The sequence below is a fragment of the Xyrauchen texanus genome, chromosome 2, assembly GCF_025860055.1.
Source record: "Xyrauchen texanus isolate HMW12.3.18 chromosome 2, RBS_HiC_50CHRs, whole genome shotgun sequence".
In the NCBI taxonomy this organism is placed as follows: domain Eukaryota; kingdom Metazoa; phylum Chordata; class Actinopteri; order Cypriniformes; family Catostomidae; genus Xyrauchen; species Xyrauchen texanus.
In genome coordinates, this window is record NC_068277.1 from 26,911,692 (window position 1) to 26,931,176 (window position 19,485).

The following is a 19,485-nucleotide window of genomic DNA, read 5'->3' on the forward strand; positions in this document are numbered from 1 at the left end:
CATGAGGGTGAGTAAATGATGAGAGAATTTTTTTTTTTTTTGAGTAAAATAAATCTTTAAAATTACTATTATTAGGCTACTACTACTACTTGAAAGCACTTTCTGCGTCAGTTGTGAATCATGTTATGGCAAGAGCAATATGAATATAATCCAAAACAAAGTGCACATAATTCACAGAACTGGATTGTAAAGTAGGCTCCATTAAACCATGTACCTGAGCATTTAAATTAATAAAAATACACAGCATATTTAATGACAAAGAGTATAATTCAGACATCTTCAATGCATATACCTTAGAAAATACTGTCTTAAAGATTTCAAAGACCAAATGAACATCATGTAGCTTTAACCTGAATCTACAAAAAGCTATAAGAATTGAGTCATCAAACAGCATATTATTGTATATCATGACAAAAAAACACATCCACAAATTACTATTTACATACTGTATAACATAAACCACAATGTATGAAAGAAAGCAAGCAAGAGAAGAGTGGTAAAAGGAAACTTTACCCAACTTACACTTCGTTACAAGACAGAAAATGTTTATTTTGGGGTGAGAAACAATTCTGAACTTTATTTAAAAAAAATTATAGATTAAACGAATCACCTAATTTTAGGAGGCAATTGGCACTTTATCCCCACATCTGAACTGCATTAGGAATAAACTTTTTCTCTTATTTTTTTGTGTTGCTAATTTGAGAGTCCATGATTTCAAAATGAAAGAAAAGTTGATGCAAACAACCTTTATCAGAATAATAAACAAGGCTTCGTCTCACTCATTGATCAAGACAAGAAATTTATACACACCAAAAACAGACATACACACAAATGATGTTAAACGTTGGCACCGTTTGACCATTGATGAGTGTTGGACATCATGGAAAAGACCCAGCCTTTAGCGTAGTATCAGAACCCATATGTAACAGTTCACTTCAGACTGAGAGAGCTTTTAGCTGAGCACCACATGGCGGTCGAAGACAGACTTGCGCTGTTCTTGGACCTGCCTCCTCCAGCGCTGCTGAGCGTGCTCCACTTTGTTAAGCATATTGGAACGAGAGCGAGAGCGAGAGAGCACATCATGGGCATTGGCGAAGGGCTGCTGGTCCTGTAACAATAGAGTTCAATGTTTTTGTAAGGGCATGGGAGGAGTTTGAAGACGCAACAGGCCAAAATATTCAGATCTATTTATTTACACTTAACCAGTACATTTGGACTACATACTGCACATTTAGTCAAAACAGTGCATCTAAACTACCTACATTGCAATCTTATATTTAATCATGTATCTATAAGGAAGACAATCAACCTGAGGACACATAATACCATCGCTACTCAGAATGGAGCAGATGATAGGTGGATTAGCTATAGGGCGACAATAGACTCAGCCTCGCTGAACTACAAATGCAAAAAGCAGCAACTACACATTTTGTCAATATTGAGTTATGAGTGAAATCATCGGGTCTCTTAGACTATAATCGATCCTGTGGGTTTGGTTCAACCATGCTCAGATTTATAGAAAACAGAGTGAGAATATTTTATAATCCACATTTGGTTGGGCAGCTGAATTTTCTGATTTGTTTTCTTGCTTTATGTCTGTGAAATAATTTGATATTTTCTGTACGGTACTGTATTTAGGGCTGGCGATATTACATGATAGATAGAGGCAATGACAATGTGTCAGTCGATTGAGTTTTTGTGTGTGTGTGTGGGTCTCAATATGTAAATATCCATGTTACGTGGGCAGGGCTTCACGTAAGACAGAGAGTTGAAGAGACAAGAATCTTTTTTTTTCCCCCCCGGCACTGAAAATTTCAATGAAAATCAGCAAATTCAAATGACATTGAATAGCGTTCGGCGGTTCATAAGTGGCAAATATGCTTCTCATCTGACATGCGCATCTGTTTCGAGCATGCTATCTCCGGAGCATGCAAGTGCGCGTGAGTCCAGCAGTCTTCCCGATATTTGTGCTCCAAAAACAGGACAGTGCAGATTTTTAAACTTAACATGATCACCCTTACTGCATTTCTGTTCGAATGATGTTAGATATTAGGAAACAAACAGACCATGTTTGCCTTAATATTCTCTATAGAGATGATTTTCATAATCAAGGGCATTGGTGTTTATTTTCATTTAATATTTTTTTAACTTGTGAATAATTTTCTTCATCAAAATCAGAATGAGCTTTATTGCCAAGTATGCTTACAGTAAGAGCCAAATTAAATTATTGTTCAAACCACTAGATGGCAGTGTGCACCAGTGGTGTGGGTGTGGTCACCTGTTAATTTAGCTTGTTATTAAAACTTCCCATGGGCTGTGTTATGGTTCTTACCATAGAGCAACAGAGCAACGTGTTACACAATGTAAGAGACATATATATATTCATTAAAAGACAGCAAAGGAGTTAAAATTAATATAGATGTGTGGACATTGTTTATTACGAACTATGCATAAAGAACATCTTACCACCTGGCCCTGGCTTATAGGATAAATCCATTACACTTACACATACAAGGAATTTGTCTTGGTGACAGAAGCTTCCAGTGCACAGAGATTAGAGAATAGAAAATATAAGAATATATAGAACCACATCCTTCATTCTTGGGAGCAATTTTCAAATGCCTGAGGGTACCAAATTCATCTGTGTAAACAAAAGAACATCATTATAAACACAATGGGACCACGCAGCCATCATACTGCTCAGGAAGGAGACGCATTCTGTCTCCTAAAAATGAATGTAGTTTGGTGCGAAAAGTGAAAATCAATCCCAGAACAACAGCAAAGGACCTTGTGAAGATGTAGGAGGAAACAGGTAGACAAGTATCTATATCCACAGTAAAATGTGTCCTATATCAACATAACCTGAAAGGCTGCTCAGCAAGGAAGAAACCACTTCTCCAAAACCACAATAAAAAAGCCAGATTACAGTTTGCAAGTGCACATGGGGACAAAGATCTTTTTGAAGAAATGTCAGATGGTCTGATGAAACAAAAATTGAACTGTTTGGCCATAATGACCATTGTTATGTTTGAAGTAAAAAGGGCAAGGCTTGCAAGCCCAAGATCACCATCCCAACCGTGAAGCATGGGGGTGGCAGCATCATGTTGTGGTGGTGCTTTGCTGCAGGAGGGACTGGTGCAAAATAGATGGCATCATGAGGAAGGAAAATTATGTGGATATTTTGAAGCAAGATCTCAAGACATCATCCAGGAAGATAAAGCTTGGTCGCAAATGGGTCCTCCAAATGGACACTGACCCCAAGCATACCTCCAAATTTGTGGCAAAATGGCTTAAGGACAACAAAGTCAAGGTACTGAATGGCTTAAGGACAACAAAGTCAAGGTACTGGAGTGGCTATCACAAATCCGCGACCTCAATCTGATAGAACATATGTGGGCAGAACTGAAAAAGCATGTGTGAGCAAGGAGACTAAAAAACCTGACTCAGTAAGGCCAGCTCTGTCTGGAGGAATGGGCCAAAATTACAGCAACTTATTGTGAGAGGCTTGTGGAAGGCTACCCAAAATGTTTGACCTAAGTTAAACAATTTAAAGGCAATGCTACCAAATACTTACAAAGCGCATGTACTGTAAACTTCTGACTCACTGGGAATGTGATGAAAGAAATAAGAGCTGAAATAAATAATTCTCTCTACAACTATTCTGACATTTCATATTCTTAAAATAAAGTAGTAATCCTAACTGACCTAATACAGGGAATGTTTTCTACGACTAAAGGTCAAAAAGTTTGAAAAACTGAGTTTAAATGCATTTCGTTAAGGTGTACAACACTGTACAAAAGTTTTAGGCACTTGTGAAAAATGTTGCATAGTGAGGATGTCTTCAAAAATAATGACATAAATAGAGTAATTTATCAGTTAACATCATACAAAGTCCAGTAAACATAAAAAAAGCTAAATCAATATTCGGTGACCACTTTTGCCTTTAAAAGAGCACCAATTCTCCTAGGAACACCTGGAAACAGTTTTTCTTGGTTGTTGGCAGACAAGATGTTCCAATCTTCTTGGAGAATTTGCCACAGTTCTTCTATCTATTTAGGCTGTCTCAATATTTTCCGTCTCTTCGTGTAATCTTAGACTGACACAATGTTCAGTGGGGGGCTTTGTGGGGACCATAACATCTGTTGCAGGGCTCCCTGCTCTTCTAATCTTTTCTATTTGCAAAAGTAATGTTTAGGATGGGAAAATTATTGACACACTAAAGCTGAAGATATAAATAACCATCTCAAGCCAAATGCTTTTGTGAAAATATCTTATGTGTCTAAGTCTTTTGCACAATACTGTTTGTAAACTTCTGACTTCAACTTTATGTACAAATACAAATCTGATGTGAGGGAATGTAATGGCAGATTGAATAGGATATGTTGGCTAAATATAAATAGACCAAGCTGTGTATTGCACATAATTATTCCTAGGTCGGTCAGTTTTAACTCTTCATGACATGGATAGCCTGAGAGGAAAAAAAGCGGTTCTTGTGTCTCGTTCATTGCATTGCTTTTAGAAGATGTCGAGTTTCTTGAGGAAAATTTATAATAATAATAATATTGGTCAACAACACATCAGACTAATATGTGGCATAATGTAAAATGTAGCTTTAGCTTAATTTGACTATGAAAATTTTACAAGAGCATATATATATATATATTTGTGACATAAAATTATTACATCATGATATAAAATTCTGATATAAGATGTGTCGTATCGACCACCCCTAAATGTTTTAAGAGCCTCTACACATTTTCCAATATATTCCTGTCTTGTGTGGCAACAATAAAATAAAAATGTCATTTTCACTGCAATCCATCTCAGATAAACCCAGCACTAAATGGTACCTTATAACAAAATTAACTGTGATTTACTGCTTTACATGCAAAAGTGCGTGGTTCTTAGTCAAAATAAGCTACAATATGGACCACTAAGTTAGCCATTTGGTCAAAGATCAGGCCACACAAGACAAAGGCAAATTATCATCCACTTACCCCAACATCATCATCACTCTGAATGAGCTGTGAATGGCCAAACAGTCTTCTCTTCAGCATAGGCTCCAACAGTGTCAGATAGACCATGTACAACAGCAAAAGGCCCAGAATAGACAGATAAATTATAATGGTGACCTGTGAAACAAGGAAGGGCTATTATTGGTCCAACTTAAATATATTTGAAGTTGGCATATCAGGCCATACCATAACTCATGAAATACAGTCTCCAGAAGACTCTGCACCCACTTTAATAGTTCCAGAGCTCCTTTCTTCATACTTGCATTCACAGCGTAAACAGTACGCCTCCACATCCTTGCCTTCAACAGGCATTGGTTCCACCACATGGAGGCAATTACTGTGCAAATGAGGACATTTGATGAGTTATGGATCAGTGAATTGAGTCTCTAAGGCTCATACATATTTTAGTAAATCATTTACCAGTCCTTCAAGGAAACGTTCTGATTGTAGATCTTTCCATCAATGTCCTTGTAGGGCGGACAGATACATTTACAGCGGATGTCTTCTGAATTCTGCAATTGCAAAGACTACAATGTTTAGACGCTTGATGACCAATGAACAACATTATACAAATGAAGGAAGCTGGCACAGTTCATGATACTGTTTAGATAACAATTGAATTTATTGTACGATGTGAAAAGTGTTTGCATGTTCTTTGATTCATGTATTATTCCGTTATTTCGCAGAATTACTAAAACATGTTAAAGGCTAGTTAGCTTTGCTAGCTAAAACAACTATACATTGCGCTGAAAACACACCAGTCTTACATAATAGCAGTTCATTTGTGTCTTATAACAGTGCCCGATAGCATAATTTACCTTGGCTTCTGAGGTTTGTGCTGATGATGTCAGAAGAAAACACACTAGCGATGAAAACGTCCACAGATTGACAGCGGCTGTTGAGATCAATGGAGACATTTTTTGGTCACTCTCTACGCAATGTTTACAAATACTTATGACAAGTGTGTCTGAATAATGAGTATGTATTAATGCGTGCGCGCATGCAATTGCTAGAACACCTTTGGTACAAATGAGCGTCAACAAAATAATGGATGAGGGCTGCGGTCTGTCTGACACATCAGCTGACCATCAGCAGCCGGTCCGTGCATAACCGCTTCACACCGGAAACACGTGAATTGGAGTGCTGAGTAACGTCATTTTCCCACCGTGTCCGATATTAAAATCAGTGCGACACATATTGCAAAAGGCGTGGGCTTTGTCGATATGGCTTCGGGATATGAAATGTAATTATTCTGTCCAGCTGTTGTTAAATTTACATGTATATTTAGTTTTTTTCGCCAGAGCACCACCTAAGTCTTCTCCCATCTACCAGTTATGCTTGATTCAACTTCCCGCGTCTACCTGCGCAGATATCAACAGCCCAAATGGGTTGTAGGTAAAGCGGTCATTACATATTTTTAGTTCTAGAAATTGCTAGCGTAAATTATATTATAGTTAATGTTTATGGCTTCAATTCTCAAACAGAGAACAACAGTTTTTTTGATAATTTGGAAGAACGACTCTCTTACTGGTTGTCTAAATTCCCAAACTCTTCTATCGTTTTGGGCGGAGATTTTAATACCGTGTTAGATAATTGCCTGGATAGGTTGCCTGCAAGGAATGCGGACTCCTCTAATATTTATGTGAAGACGCTCTTAAATAGTTTTAATTTAACCGATATATGGAGAGATTACTCACCCGCTACAGAAATCATATACATGGAGCAACAAAACGTTATCAAGGCAGTCTCGCATTGATTTCTGGCTTATATCCAAGGATCTGAAAAATGTAGCGGCGAGCATTTTACCAGCGCCCCTATCTGATCATAAGACTATTCAACTTCTCATTCCTTCTCTCTCTCCCGGCTCTCCTAAAACCTCATATTGGAAACTTAATAGTACTCTCCTTAAACATAAGGAAGTGACTTCTAAAATTGACAGTTTTATTCGGCTTTACTGGGACAAAGCTCAAAGTGAGAATCTTTTTAGCAATAACTGGGGGTTGTTAAAGTGAAATTGCTAAATTTCTCAGTAGTGATTTAGCTAAAAAAAGAAGAACAGAGGACGACACTATACGTAAAATTGCGTCTTTAACTTCTAAGCCTTTAGATGTACTTACTGAGTCAGAGCAGTTGGAGCTTACTAATCAGCAGCATAGGTTGGACGAGATATATAAAAAGAAAAGCAAAAGGTGCTTTTGTTAGATCTCGCCGTAAGTGGCTCGAAGAGGGTGAGCAGAATTCTGCATATTTTTTTAGACTAGAAAAGCAGCAATCAAAAAATAACACCATTCAACAATTAAGTATTGATGGAACAATTACTGACGATTCAAAGAAAATTGCCAAGTTTTGTGCTAGATTTTACAGTGATCTTTACACCTCTAGATATTGTCCCCAAGATGCCACATGTTTCTTTAATTCTATTCCTAATATCAATCAGATTTCTGAAGCTAATTATGACTTTTGTGATGCCCCTATTTCTCTAAATGAAATTACTAATGCTATTAATCAACTAAAAATTAATAAATCACCCGGTACGGACGGCTTTACTGCCAAATTTTATAAGCATTTTTCTCTGAGCCTAGCCCCGTTTTTAAAAGAAGTTTTTGCTGAGAGTGTTTATAGAGGTTCCTTGCCACCTACATTAAGTCAGGGTCTAATTACACTCATTCCTAAGCCTAAGAAAGATTCTCTCCTGTTAGATAATTGGCGCCCCATTTCCTTATTAAATAGTGACTATAAGATTTTTGCTCTGATACTTGCTAGACTGAAATCCGTAGACTCTATTATTGATGAGAGCCAATCTGGGTTCATGCATAATAGACATATCTCAAATAATGTGAGATTGGTTTTAGATTTATTAGACTACTCTGAGCTAGTTCATGAAGACAGTTTTATTTTTTTTCTTAGGCTTTTACAAAGCCTTTGATTCTTTAGAACACGATTTTATATTGGAAACCTTAAAAAAGTTCGGTTTTGGTCAGTTCTTCTGCAGATCGGTCCAATTTTTGTACACTAATGGAAACGGTTCTATTAAATTAAGCAATGGTACATCCCCAAGTAGAGGTCGACTGATATTGTTTTTTTCAGGCCGATGCCGATCTTTTGAAATCCGGGTCGGCCGATGGCTGATTAATGCAGCCGATTTATTTTGGCCGATATTTGGCCGATATGTGCTTGTTTTTAACCTCTTATTTGAACCTTTTATTTGTAAGATAAAATGTAACACAAATAATTACTTAAGATAGACAAAATTTCTCAACAAATACATTTATTGAACACTTGATACTTAAATTAAAAATGTATAATGTAAAAACATATTATAATGTATAACAAATATATTAAATAAACAAAGCAGGTGTTACGAACTGCTCCGAGACACGAAGGTTGAGATCCAAATGCAGCTTTAATTAAGGGGCAATCCAGACACGTAATCCAATATTCAGAGCATCCAAGAAGCACAGGCATAACTAGGGATGGGTATCGTTAAGGTTTTAATGGTATTACTATCTTACCGATACTGCTTATCGATCCGGTACTTCAACTGTATTCTTAACGGTTCTTTTTAAGATAAACGTTATATAGGCACAGTGATTTAATTTCAGGAAGGTCTACTAACATTACTGTTCAGGTGTGGTCTAAAAAGAAATCTAATAATCTAGTAATCAATTGTAAAATAACACTGCATAGTTTATCATAGATAGATTAATGCTTATTAATGCATAATTTATTCATTCAAGAGCTGTAAGTGATTTTCTCTTTGCCTTTTGTTGTTTGATTCACAGTAATGGCTCAATCGTCGGCATGTTTATTAGGATGCTTCCCCTTTAAGACCGAATTCAGATCTAATAGACTCCTGATGCAGCATATTTTCTCCCAACTATTTCCATAACTACGTCCATTTAAGATATAAACTGTGTTTAAGTGAATCTCCAAGTCGGTCGTTTAGACATATTTTTGTGTATATTTGATCGTTTAGACGCGCACATGAAACCCAAAGTAGTCTATACTTTGCTTGTCTCATTGCTGTCTGTTTCAGAGCGCGCGCCGCCTTGGGAATGGTATATCTTGCGCTATTTTATTATTAAACGCGTCCCACAGTTTAGCAACAGTAGCATTTTACAACAATCACCGATCGTGCTGATTCTGACGTTAAGTTTGAGTTTTAGGGAGAAATGTCAGTGCACCGCTGTGAAGGGAAGGATGTTGTGCTAGACAGAATGCGGCTTATGTATAAATATTTCTTTTTATAATCTTTGGAAGGCGAAATATAAAATAAAATCAGACTAATATCACAGATCTAAACCAGGCTACGTTTGAATGTTTAGTTCTGTCACTCATTTAGCAGGGCTCGTGTTGTGCTCGCTGTGCGCGAGATCTCTCTCTCTCTCTCTCTGACTGCGAATAGCTAAATTGCATCACAGACAAATGGTTTCATAGAATTATTATACATAGAAATGGCTGGCGAGATAAAATAACTTTCTCTTTATAGCAATAATACATGTATTTTCTTAATTTCTCCAGTACTGACAGCAGAACCGGTACCGTCCGAGCTTACCAAAGCCAGTCCTTCAATAGCATATAGCGTGTTGGTATCTTTTTTATTACTTCTTTCTCTGCATTGAGTGACAACCCTCTCAAATATAAGACACACAAACAGAACAAATAAAAGTCTCAGATTCACTGTCTGTAATTGCAAAATTCTTGCTTACTTATTGTGACATGATAGCAACCCTTCTGCTGTTATAATGCAACTTCAACTACGCTATCAATATCCAAAGTAGCCGAATGTCATGTCGCGTTTTTTCTCGAAGTTGGCAGTAAAATATCAACAGTTTTTAATTAAATATAAATAAGTTATACAAATTTAATCCTTACTGTTTTCTCCAAGGAACTTAGCACTGGATGAGGTCTGCTCACTCTGCTGGAAAATGACTCTAGGGGCAGTGTGCGTCGAACACGTGTTCCACAACAACACTAGGCTGCCCACAGATGCGCCTGCCTAATAATCGGCTTGATATACTTGGAAATTGGCCGATGCCGATTATGTAAAAAATGCTAAAAATCGGCCGATTAATCGGCCGGCCGATTAATCGGTCGACCTCTATCCCCAAGGTTTGATTTAAAGCGTGGAGTACGGCAAGGGTGTCCTCTTTCTGTTTACCTGTTCCTTCTCGCTGCCCAACTTCTTAATTTACACATTAAAAACAGTCCTATTAAAGGTATTAGTGTGGCAAATAATCATATTTTAATCAGTCAGTTGGCGGACGATACAGCCCTGTTTTTGGCAGATGCTTCACAGGTTTCAGTTGCGATTAATCTTATTCGCTCTTTTTCCAAAGATTCTGGTCTCACCCTCAATCTTAGCAAATGTGAACTGTTACCAGTGAATAACTGCTCTGCTTCCGTAGTGTGTAATATTCCTGTAAGAGATTCAGTCACATATCTTGGTGTTCATATCACCAAAGATAGAAAAGCCAGAGGTTAGTTAAACTTTTCTCCTCTCATTGAAAAAACGCAAAAGGTTTTCAACCGATGGTTACAAAGAGATCTTTCTTTGAAAGGCAGAGTTCTAATCACCAAGGCGGAAGGTATTTCTCGTTTAACCTATCATTACATGTAGATAACTCCTTTTGTAAATCTGTCGATAAGATGCTATTTAATTTTCTATGGAAAAATAAAACTCACTATATTCGTAAGTCTGTAGTTCTGAATTCTTACAACAAAGGGGCTTAAATTTCAGTAGACTTTAGCTCGCTCAACAACACATTCAAGATAAATTGGATCAAGCAATATCTCAAACACCCTACTTCCATCTGGAATTTTATTTCTCATTATGTCTTTTCACAGTTAGGTGGCCTAAAATTTATTCTGCTCTGTAACTATAAAATACAAAAAATCCCAGTTAAACTCTCCAATTTCCACCAACAGGCTCTTTTGGCATGGGCTTTACTTTACAAGCATAACTTCTCTCCACAGAGGTGTTATATATGGAACAATTTTAATATTGTTTATAAGAACAAGTCACTTTTTTATGATAATTGGTTCAACAATGGTATTTTATTAGTCAGCCAACTCTTTAATAAGAATGGACTACTATTCAGTTATTCAGAATTTCTTGCCAAATATAAGATTCCAGTAAGCCCAAGAGAATTCTCTATAGTTTTTGATGCTGTGCCCTTAGGTCTTCGTATGTTATTCAGGTCTTGTGATATCTCTCCGCCATTGTCAATGTCACCTCCTGATCCTACTCAGCTTCCGTTAGGTAAAGTCTGTTTCTCTACCAATAAAGCATCGAACTCTAAAATTAGATCCTTGTTTCAGACGGACTTAGTCTCTATTTCTCCTGCATCCTTCTATTGGAATAAGTTTGACCTTAACATTGATTGGGAAAAAGTCTGGTCCCTACCTCAGAAGTTCCTTTTAACTAACAAAATTAAAGAAGTCTCATTCAAGTTACTACACAGGTTTTACCCCACAAATGTTTGCTTAAATAAGTTTAGGAATGACATTGATGTAAAATGCTCCTTTTGTGGCTTGCATCCTGAAACTATTTCACATTTATTTTGGTCTTGTGAATTCACATATAAGCTCTGGAAAGACATTAATTCATTTTTAGTTGACAATATTCTTCCTGAGTTCTCCCTGTTCTACAAAAATGTAATTTTTGGTTGTTTTAGTGACCGTGGGAAGGACAATGGTGCACTCTTTCTAGTAAACCTAATTTTATTTGTTGCCAAATTCCATATCCATAAATGTAAATTCGGTAATAAAAAAACACTTTTTTCAGTGCTAAAAACTGAAATGGAACAGTATATTTCTACTATCTCTTCCATGCAAAACAAAAAAGCTGTTAAGACTGTGGTTAATTTTACTATATTCAATGTGTTTATTTGATTAATTCTTTTGTGTTTTAGTGTGTTTTTTTTTCTTCTTTTTTATATTTTATTTTTTTATTTATTTATTTTTATGTTTTGTATGATTCTTTTTTTTTTAAAACTTTTGCTACTTTGATTGTATTGTTGTTTACTTTCAATAAAGTAAAAAAAAAAAAAAAATGGGTTGTAGGTTGCCAGGTTGAGGTTACAAATGGGTTGAAATTTGCATGATGTGTCGAGTAGGATGCGTTTCATACAAGATCTGGCAACTGGACAATCTTGGAATAATATATTGATGTGATTATTCATATAACGAGGTTTGGGCCATACAAATTACGGGAGTAATTTGGGCAGGCGGTGTGTGTGAAATACGGGAGACTCCCGTGAAAAACGGGAGTGTTAACAGGTATGCATATAACAGTTATTTATGCGATAGAAAATATTTCTTATTTTGTCTCAGCAAAAAGTTCGTTGTTTTGGTTAGTTGATCTAACTGTTGGACTTCTCCCGCCGCTTCAGATAGCAAGATAAAACGAAAAGGTAAAAATAAGAGGCTACACCCGAAGGTCCTTGTGGAAGAGATGGAATGTTCCCGTTGCTACGGGGAATGATTCTGCCTCGCATATCAATGTAGACCATCAATATGGCCAACAAAGTCCCGTTCACTCCTGGAGTGAGAGCCAAGTCCTCGAGGCCATGTGTGACCCTGACTCCTGTGAAGCCTCCACCAAAGAAACCACGAGGGGAAATTTCAATGACGGACTTGCAAGATAATATCATCGTGTCTTTAACATCTAAAATAAAGGAAAGTGCAGATGACCTCGATAACCAGCAACACGGTGAGCGTTGAGTGCCTTAAGAAATCTATTGATTTTGTGTGTGAAGAGGTTAACGCAATGAAAACAGACACTAAAAGTTGCAAAACCACAGTGAACCTACACAGCACCAAAATTCATGAGCTTGAGCACAGGCTGAATGAAGCAGAACGTTCTGTTTCATTCCTACTGACCGCCAGAGGCAGTATTAAACACTACTGGATTATCGCAGCGCCAGCCAGATAGGTCGAGAGAATATACCAACAAAGTCACATAGTGACGTATGCTGAGCCCTGGGGGTTGTAAACCGCAGCCGCTCAGCACTCTGCCTTTTTCGCTTTCTCGCCTGGTTGAGATAGCGCAATATATCACTTATGTAAAACAACCTATCAAGTGCAGCTTACAAGAGTAGTGAGATATCGTGCTCACAAGCTGTGTCAGCGCGCATCTACGCCACTTCAACGGATTTGAAGTGTTTTTAGCTGCATTTTGCTGAGTTCATTCCTTTTCGTCAGTAACATTCTGTGCCTCTCGGTGCTATCCGGTGGCTGGTGTTTTCCGCGCTATAAGTTAACGGTCTCCCGTTGACATTTTCATCATTCATTCAGTTGTTCTGAACTTTTTTCCTTGAACTTATGTGATACTCTGCGCCCCTTGGTTCAATCCATCGGCCATTTTAGACATGTATTTATCTTTTTCGTGAGATATTCTGGACATTACCTGTCTGTTCACCCGCAGGAATTATATAATTATTATTTTCCTGTATTCCGCTTCGTTACGATCATTCTGCTTCAATTAAACCTTACGGTTCTATCCAAAGGTGTTATTAGCGAGTAACTATGGCTCACAGCTCGATTGCCACTGGTTTCCCACTGACTTGTAAGCTGTGCCCTAATAATCTCCTCCCGGACGACGGTCATGACATCTGACTGTCGTGTTTGGGTGTTCAACATCTGAGAGAGGATCTCACGGACCCGTGTCTGCACTGCAGTCTTTTACCTATGTCGGAATGGCGGCTCCGTCTTGCTGAGTTAGACCCCAATTCAATGGTGAAACTCGGGCAGTTGGATGTAGCCCCTTCTCGCACTCAGAAGCGCAGGGCATCTGCGGCAGCCGGCGCTCCCCTCCCATGTAAGAGGAGGGCCACATCGCGGAGTGATGAACAATTCGCGTGTCGAGGAAAATTCACTCTCTAAGGCGGTTTCTGTACTTTCTTCAGAGATGGCGGAGCTGAAACGCCTGCTTCACTTGCTTCAGCCTGTCACATCTGCTACACCTGTGAAGATGACACAGGAGGATGAGAATGTTCTGAATCGTGGAACTGGGGAAGAGTCGCTTGAGTCCCCTCATTTTTCACATCATTCTGACTTGGATGTGCTTTCTACGATTGCTTCTGACTCTTTTTTTTTCATGATCATGGGAATGCTGTGAATGTTGCGGCACAACCATCACCTCAGGATGTTTTCGCTGGTTTTCCAGCAACGGAGGGGTCGAGTGGGGGGTCAGTCCAGTCATCTGGACAGGCCCAGCCCTCTTCTGATGATACTTTGGCTGTGCTTCGAATGGCTCTTGCTCGTCTAGGACTTGATGAGTCACCTGTCCAATCTGCCCAAACCAATGTCTTTTTCAGGCAGGCCACAGCTGCGACTTCTTTTGCCATGCCACCATGTAAAGATTTTGTGGCTGAGTTTTCAAATGCCCTCACTGGTTCTGGTCTGCCTAAACGGCGCTCAAAGATTGCTTGGACGTTAGCATCTATGGCTGAAGCAGATTCCATCGGGGTGGGTCGTGCTCCAGAAATAGAGCAGCCTGTTGCAGCTTTGGTGGTGTCTCCTGACGAGGCTCTACGAGGGAATGTGCGATGTCCCAGTGCGCAATGTGGTCGCACAGATTCATTACTGAAAAAGGCATACGAGTCTGTTGCTTACATAACTTGTGCAGAAAACACAATCTGTCAGTTACTACTTGCTGCTACCAGTACGCTAGAACCAGCAAATGTTGATCCCTCAATTTCACAGTTTCTGCAAACGGCTCTTTTGGCAACGGGCCACGTAACCCACGAGCTGGGTAGTCTTGCAGCCACGCTTCTGGCAGCCCGCCGCCAAGTGTGGCTTGCCCAAGCATGGCTACCTGAGGACTGCAAGAAAACCTTGAGAGATCTTCCATTCGTTCCCGGGCATCTTTTTGGTCCTAATGTTCCGGAACTTTTGGAAAAGAGGGTAAAGCTGTCTGAGGCCACTCGTCAACTGATGCAGGTACAGCGCAACCCTACCTTTAGGATGCCAGCAGGTCAGACCCGACCCATATTTCCGCCAGCACACTATACCTCAGTTACAGCCTCGGGCTACTGAGAATGCTAGAGTTTTTTGGCCACCTCATCGACATTTGCCAGGAGGACCCCGTCAGCACCCCCCCGCGACCACTAAAAGTTGCACACATAAAGCCTGAGACACACAGATTTTCAAGAATCGTTCCTACGGTTGTCAAAAATGCAGTTTGTTCAATGGCACTCTCTCTGGAAATTCGTTCACTGTTACAGAAGCGAGCCATAGAAAAAGTTCATCCCCTAGTTCAGGAAGAGGGGTTTTATTCAACATATTTTCTTGTTCGGAAGAAGGATGGTGGTTTCAGCCCAATTCTCGATTTGAGGCATCTGAATTTGTTTCTGAAGGTCCTTCCTTTTTGAATGCTGCGCACAGCCGACGTTCTTCGGTCTGTGGCAGCAGACGATTGGTTTGTAAGTGTCGACCTGAAAGATGCATACTTTCACATCCCAATTGCTGTTCATCACAGAAAGTTTCTGCGTTTCAGTTTCCTGAATCAAGCCTACCAGTTCAAGGTTCTATCTTTCGGTCTTTCCCTTGCTCCTCGTGTCTTCATAAGGTGTGTGAGCGCAGCTCTGTCTCCTCTTTGGATGAGAGGTATGCGTATTATGCCTTATCTGGACGACTGGCTTCTTTGTGCCCCCACAAAACAGCAGACTGTGCAAGACTCCAGACTGCTTTTGAGACATGTGCAGAAGTTGGGGTTTTCTGTGAACGAGAAAAAGAGCTGTCTGAATCCAACACAGACCACTACGTTCATAAGAATAACCCTTCGTGTGACGAACATTCTACAACTCTTGGCTCGCTTTTGCCCGGGTGTCTCTTTACAGTACCAGGTAGTCCTACGACTAATAGGGATGTTAACTGCTGCTACAGTGGTGATTCCCCTAGGTTTACTCCACCTCAGACCTCTTCAGTTGTGGAACAACAGTTTGCAACTAGATCCCACCAAACATCGCCATCGACTGATTGTAATTTCTCACCGTTGCTTACAGGTGTTGAGGTGGTGGAGGCAGATGTAGATGTTGAAGACAGGAGTGCCCCTGAGTGTTGTTCCCTCTCGATGGGAGTTGGTCACGACCGATGCTTCCCTCACAGGGTGGGGGGCAACATGGAACCAGAGGGGTATATGCGGGCGCTGGACCCAGACCCAGACCACAGAACATATCAACCTTCTGGAACTACGTGCAGTGTACATGGCATTAAATATTTCATGCCAGTCCTGGCAGGCCGCCATGTTATCATTCGGGCCGACAATACCTCAACAGTGTTCCATCTAAACCACCAGGGCGGCACGAAATCCTGCAGGTCTCTACAGCTTACGCACGAGATCCTGACATGGTGCCAGCCGCGACTCACTTCACTGAGGGCAGCTCATATTTCAGGAGCATGCAACCAGACAGCGGATGCTCTTTCCGGGGATCGGATACATCCAGGAAAATGGAGACTTCATCCAGATGTTGTGCAGGAGATCTGGCTTCGATTTGGAAGAGCAGAGGTGGATCTTTTTGCTTCGGAGATGACCACTCACTGTCATCTATGGTTCGCAAGGACAGAAGTGTCCAGCGCCTTGGGCCAGGATGCACTGTCGCACGAATGGCCGAACTGCCTACTATATGCGTTCCCACCTATCCCTCTATTATGGGAGGCGTTACACAGGATCTCCCTGTGCAAGCACAGAGTACTATTCATGGCACCACGATGGCCAGCCAGACCATGGTTTCCTTTTTTGCTAAGACTTCTGTCAGGCAATCCATGGAAGCTCCCCCCCAGGAAGGACCTCCTCTCCCAACTGGAGGCCAGTGTCTGGCACCCAGATCCAGCTCGCCTGCAGCTTTGGGTCTGGCCATTGGGTTAAATCCTTCTCTGGAAGATTGTAATCCTGCGGTTATTCACACAATCTCCAATGCTAAGGCTTTTTCCACACGACAGATCTATGCTGGCCGTTGGAGGCTTTTTTCTGCATGGTGTGAGAAGCAAGGGCTCGATCCTACAACGTGTGACATTCCGAGGATCTTAAATTTTCTTCAACATTTACTGGAGGAGGGCAAAGCGGCTTCCACGTTGAAAGTGTATGTCGCTGCTATTTCTGCATATCATGTTCCAATTGGTGGATCTTCTCTTGGATCTCACAGTCTTGTCTGCAATTTTCTGAAGGGTGCACGCCGTCTTAAGCCTGCTCGGAATCCTCAATTTCCCGTGTGGGATTTGACACTCGTGCTTGCATTCCTGCTCATCCCAGTTTGAGCCCTTGCAAAGCATTGACGTGAAATGTTTAACCTTGAAGACTGCCTTTTTGTTGGCTATTGCTTCTGCGAAATGAGTCAGTGAGTTGCACGCACTGTCTGTTAGTGAATTGTGCTTGCGTTGGTTGCCGGATGACTCCGGGGTGGTCCTACATCCCAATCCTTCTTTTCTTCCAAAAGTCCTTCTTCCTCTGTTCATTAACCAGCACATTGAACTGGCCTCTTTTCAGACTTCTTCAGGGTCTGATTCAAGTGCTCAACTTTTGTGTCTGTTCGCGCCTTGAAGTGTTATGTGGACACTACTGCTCAATTTAGACAGTCAGACCAGTTATTTGTCTGCTATGGTGGTGTGAAGAAAGGTGCTCCAGTGTCGAAGCAGAGGTTGTCAAACTGGATAGTGGAAACTATTATACTGGCTTACAAGGCAAGGCAACCATTGCCCCGGGGGCTAACTTGCCATTCCACTAGGGCCATCTCATCTTCATGGGCTGTTTTTAGAGGAGTTTCGTTAGCGGACATCTGCACTGCTGCTACCTGGGCTTCCCCATGCACGTTTGCCAGGTTTTATAAGGTCAACGTTGCTGCTCATCATGCTGTGAGTTCTGCAGTTCTTCAGGAGCGGCCTTAATTTTTCAACAGGTCAGTGGCATTCCTCATGACTATGTTGGTATGGGTCATCCAGTAGTGTATAATACTGCCTCTGGCGGTCAGTAGGAATGAAACAGAACGTTAGTTACACATGTAACTGTGGTTCTGTGAATTCCGGATGACCGCCAGAGTTCTTGGTCACTCGGAATGCGCGAGAAAGGCGTACCGAAGCAGAGTGCTGAGCGGCTGCGGTTTATAACCCCCAGGGCTCAGCATTCGTCACTGTGACTTTGTTGGTATATTCTCTCGACCTATCTGGCTGGCGCTGCAATAATCCAGTAGTGTTTAATACTGCCTCTGGCGGTCATCCGGAATTCACAGAACCACAGTTACATGTGTAACTAACGTTATAAGCATAGATGGAACCTCCGTCTGAACGGAATCCCCGAACATTCGGAGGAAAACATTAGGCAGAAAGTCATAGGCATTTGTTCTGCTGTTATCCCTGATTCCAATGTGGCAATCCAAGGTGACATAGATGTTGTGCATCTTTTGGGAAAGATTCAAGAGCAGAACAGCATGTCAAGACCAGTGATCATTTGTTTCGTGAAGAGTTCTTCGTGGGACCTGATATGACGGCAGGCGAAAAAGTCCTAATACCTCAGACTTCATAAACTGAGATTCTCTGAAGATCTGACTCAAGCGGATAAATTGCTGAGGATGAAACTGTGGCCGTTGGTGGAAGCTGCCAGAAAGGAATGGAAAAGGGCGTTCTTTGTCGATGTGCGGGCATTGTTTAATATAATTTCTATAGTTGTATGACCGAGACAATATGTATATTTTTTACTGGAAAACACAATCTCTCTCATTTTTTCACAATCTCACATTTAAACATTAATGGTACAATATCGCATGACCCAATATATATATATATATATATATATATATGGGTATTTATTTTTTTAATAATTTGTTTGAGATGGGAAAATGGCTTGTCATAATTTCATGTGCCATTTCTTTATACGTTTTATTATTGAAAATTGAATTCAAGTATGCTCTGTGTGAGTTTCTTTTTTTTATTATTATTTTAGTCAGTCAAAAGAGAACGCATTTTATTATTAATCTTTTGCTGTTACTTGCCAAATGACATAAACCTGTAGTCAAGAACCATGATTTATTTTCCAAATCAAACCAAGCACTATGCACAAGCAATTTACAGGTAACTTCAAAATGCTCCTATCAAGACAGTGCCTATGCTTCCTTATAACATTATTTTTGGGAACATGATGGCCTAATATTATATATATTATACCTTCTTCCATTTCTCATAATGAATGTTCAATTCAGTGTATGTTTTATTTCTTTATGACTTTGGCAGTAATACAAAAAGGACACTTCATAACATGATTCAGTCAGCTGTTCTATGATTCCTCTGTTTATAATAAAATGTCAAGGCTAAAAAAATTATCTAAAATTTAGTTGGAAATGAAATGTACTTTGGATATGCTTTTTTACCATATGTTCTTTTCCTGTGATCATTTTGCTACAATAAGCAGCAAGATGCATGTATCTCGTTTAGACCACTTCCATGTTGATTTGATACAAAACATTTGTTTTGAGTT

The 19,485-nt window shown here is 40.0% G+C and overlaps 1 protein-coding gene across 2 annotated transcripts; it reads right to left on the reverse strand.

Moving 5' to 3' along the window:
* Window positions 1-283: 283 nt before the first annotated feature.
* Window positions 284-6,128, reverse strand: tmem9b (TMEM9 domain family, member B). Of its 2 annotated transcripts, XM_052145762.1 has the most exons (6): window positions 6,034-6,128; window positions 5,834-5,910; window positions 5,436-5,527; window positions 5,244-5,352; window positions 4,998-5,132; window positions 284-1,108 (listed from the first exon to the last, which is right to left on the reverse strand). In XM_052145762.1, exons 4-6 carry the CDS (start codon window positions 5,325-5,327, stop codon window positions 953-955), a joined length of 375 nt encoding a protein of 124 aa, XP_052001722.1. In that variant the 5' UTR covers window positions 5,328-5,352; window positions 5,436-5,527; window positions 5,834-5,910; window positions 6,034-6,128; the 3' UTR covers window positions 284-952. The 2 variants fall into 2 exon arrangements, with proteins under 2 accessions (XP_052001722.1, XP_052001715.1); XM_052145755.1 differs by having other exon boundaries at window positions 5,834-6,103.
* Between the last annotated feature and the right edge of the window lie 13,357 nt (window positions 6,129-19,485).

What these genes read in the sequence shown, in the direction of transcription:
- tmem9b (XM_052145755.1), bottom strand. Translation starts at nt 5,932, where the DNA reads ATGTCTCCATTGATCTCAACAGCCGCTGTCAATCTGTGGACGTTTTCA. An exon ending in AACGTTTCCTTGAAGGACTG is followed by an intron (nt 5,353 to 5,435) that starts GTAAATGATTTA and finishes TCATTTGCACAG; the next exon opens with TAATTGCCTCCATGTGGTGG. An exon ending in GGAGCTCTGGAACTATTAAA is followed by an intron (nt 5,133 to 5,243) that starts GTGGGTGCAGAG and finishes CTTGTTTCACAG; the next exon opens with GTCACCATTATAATTTATCT.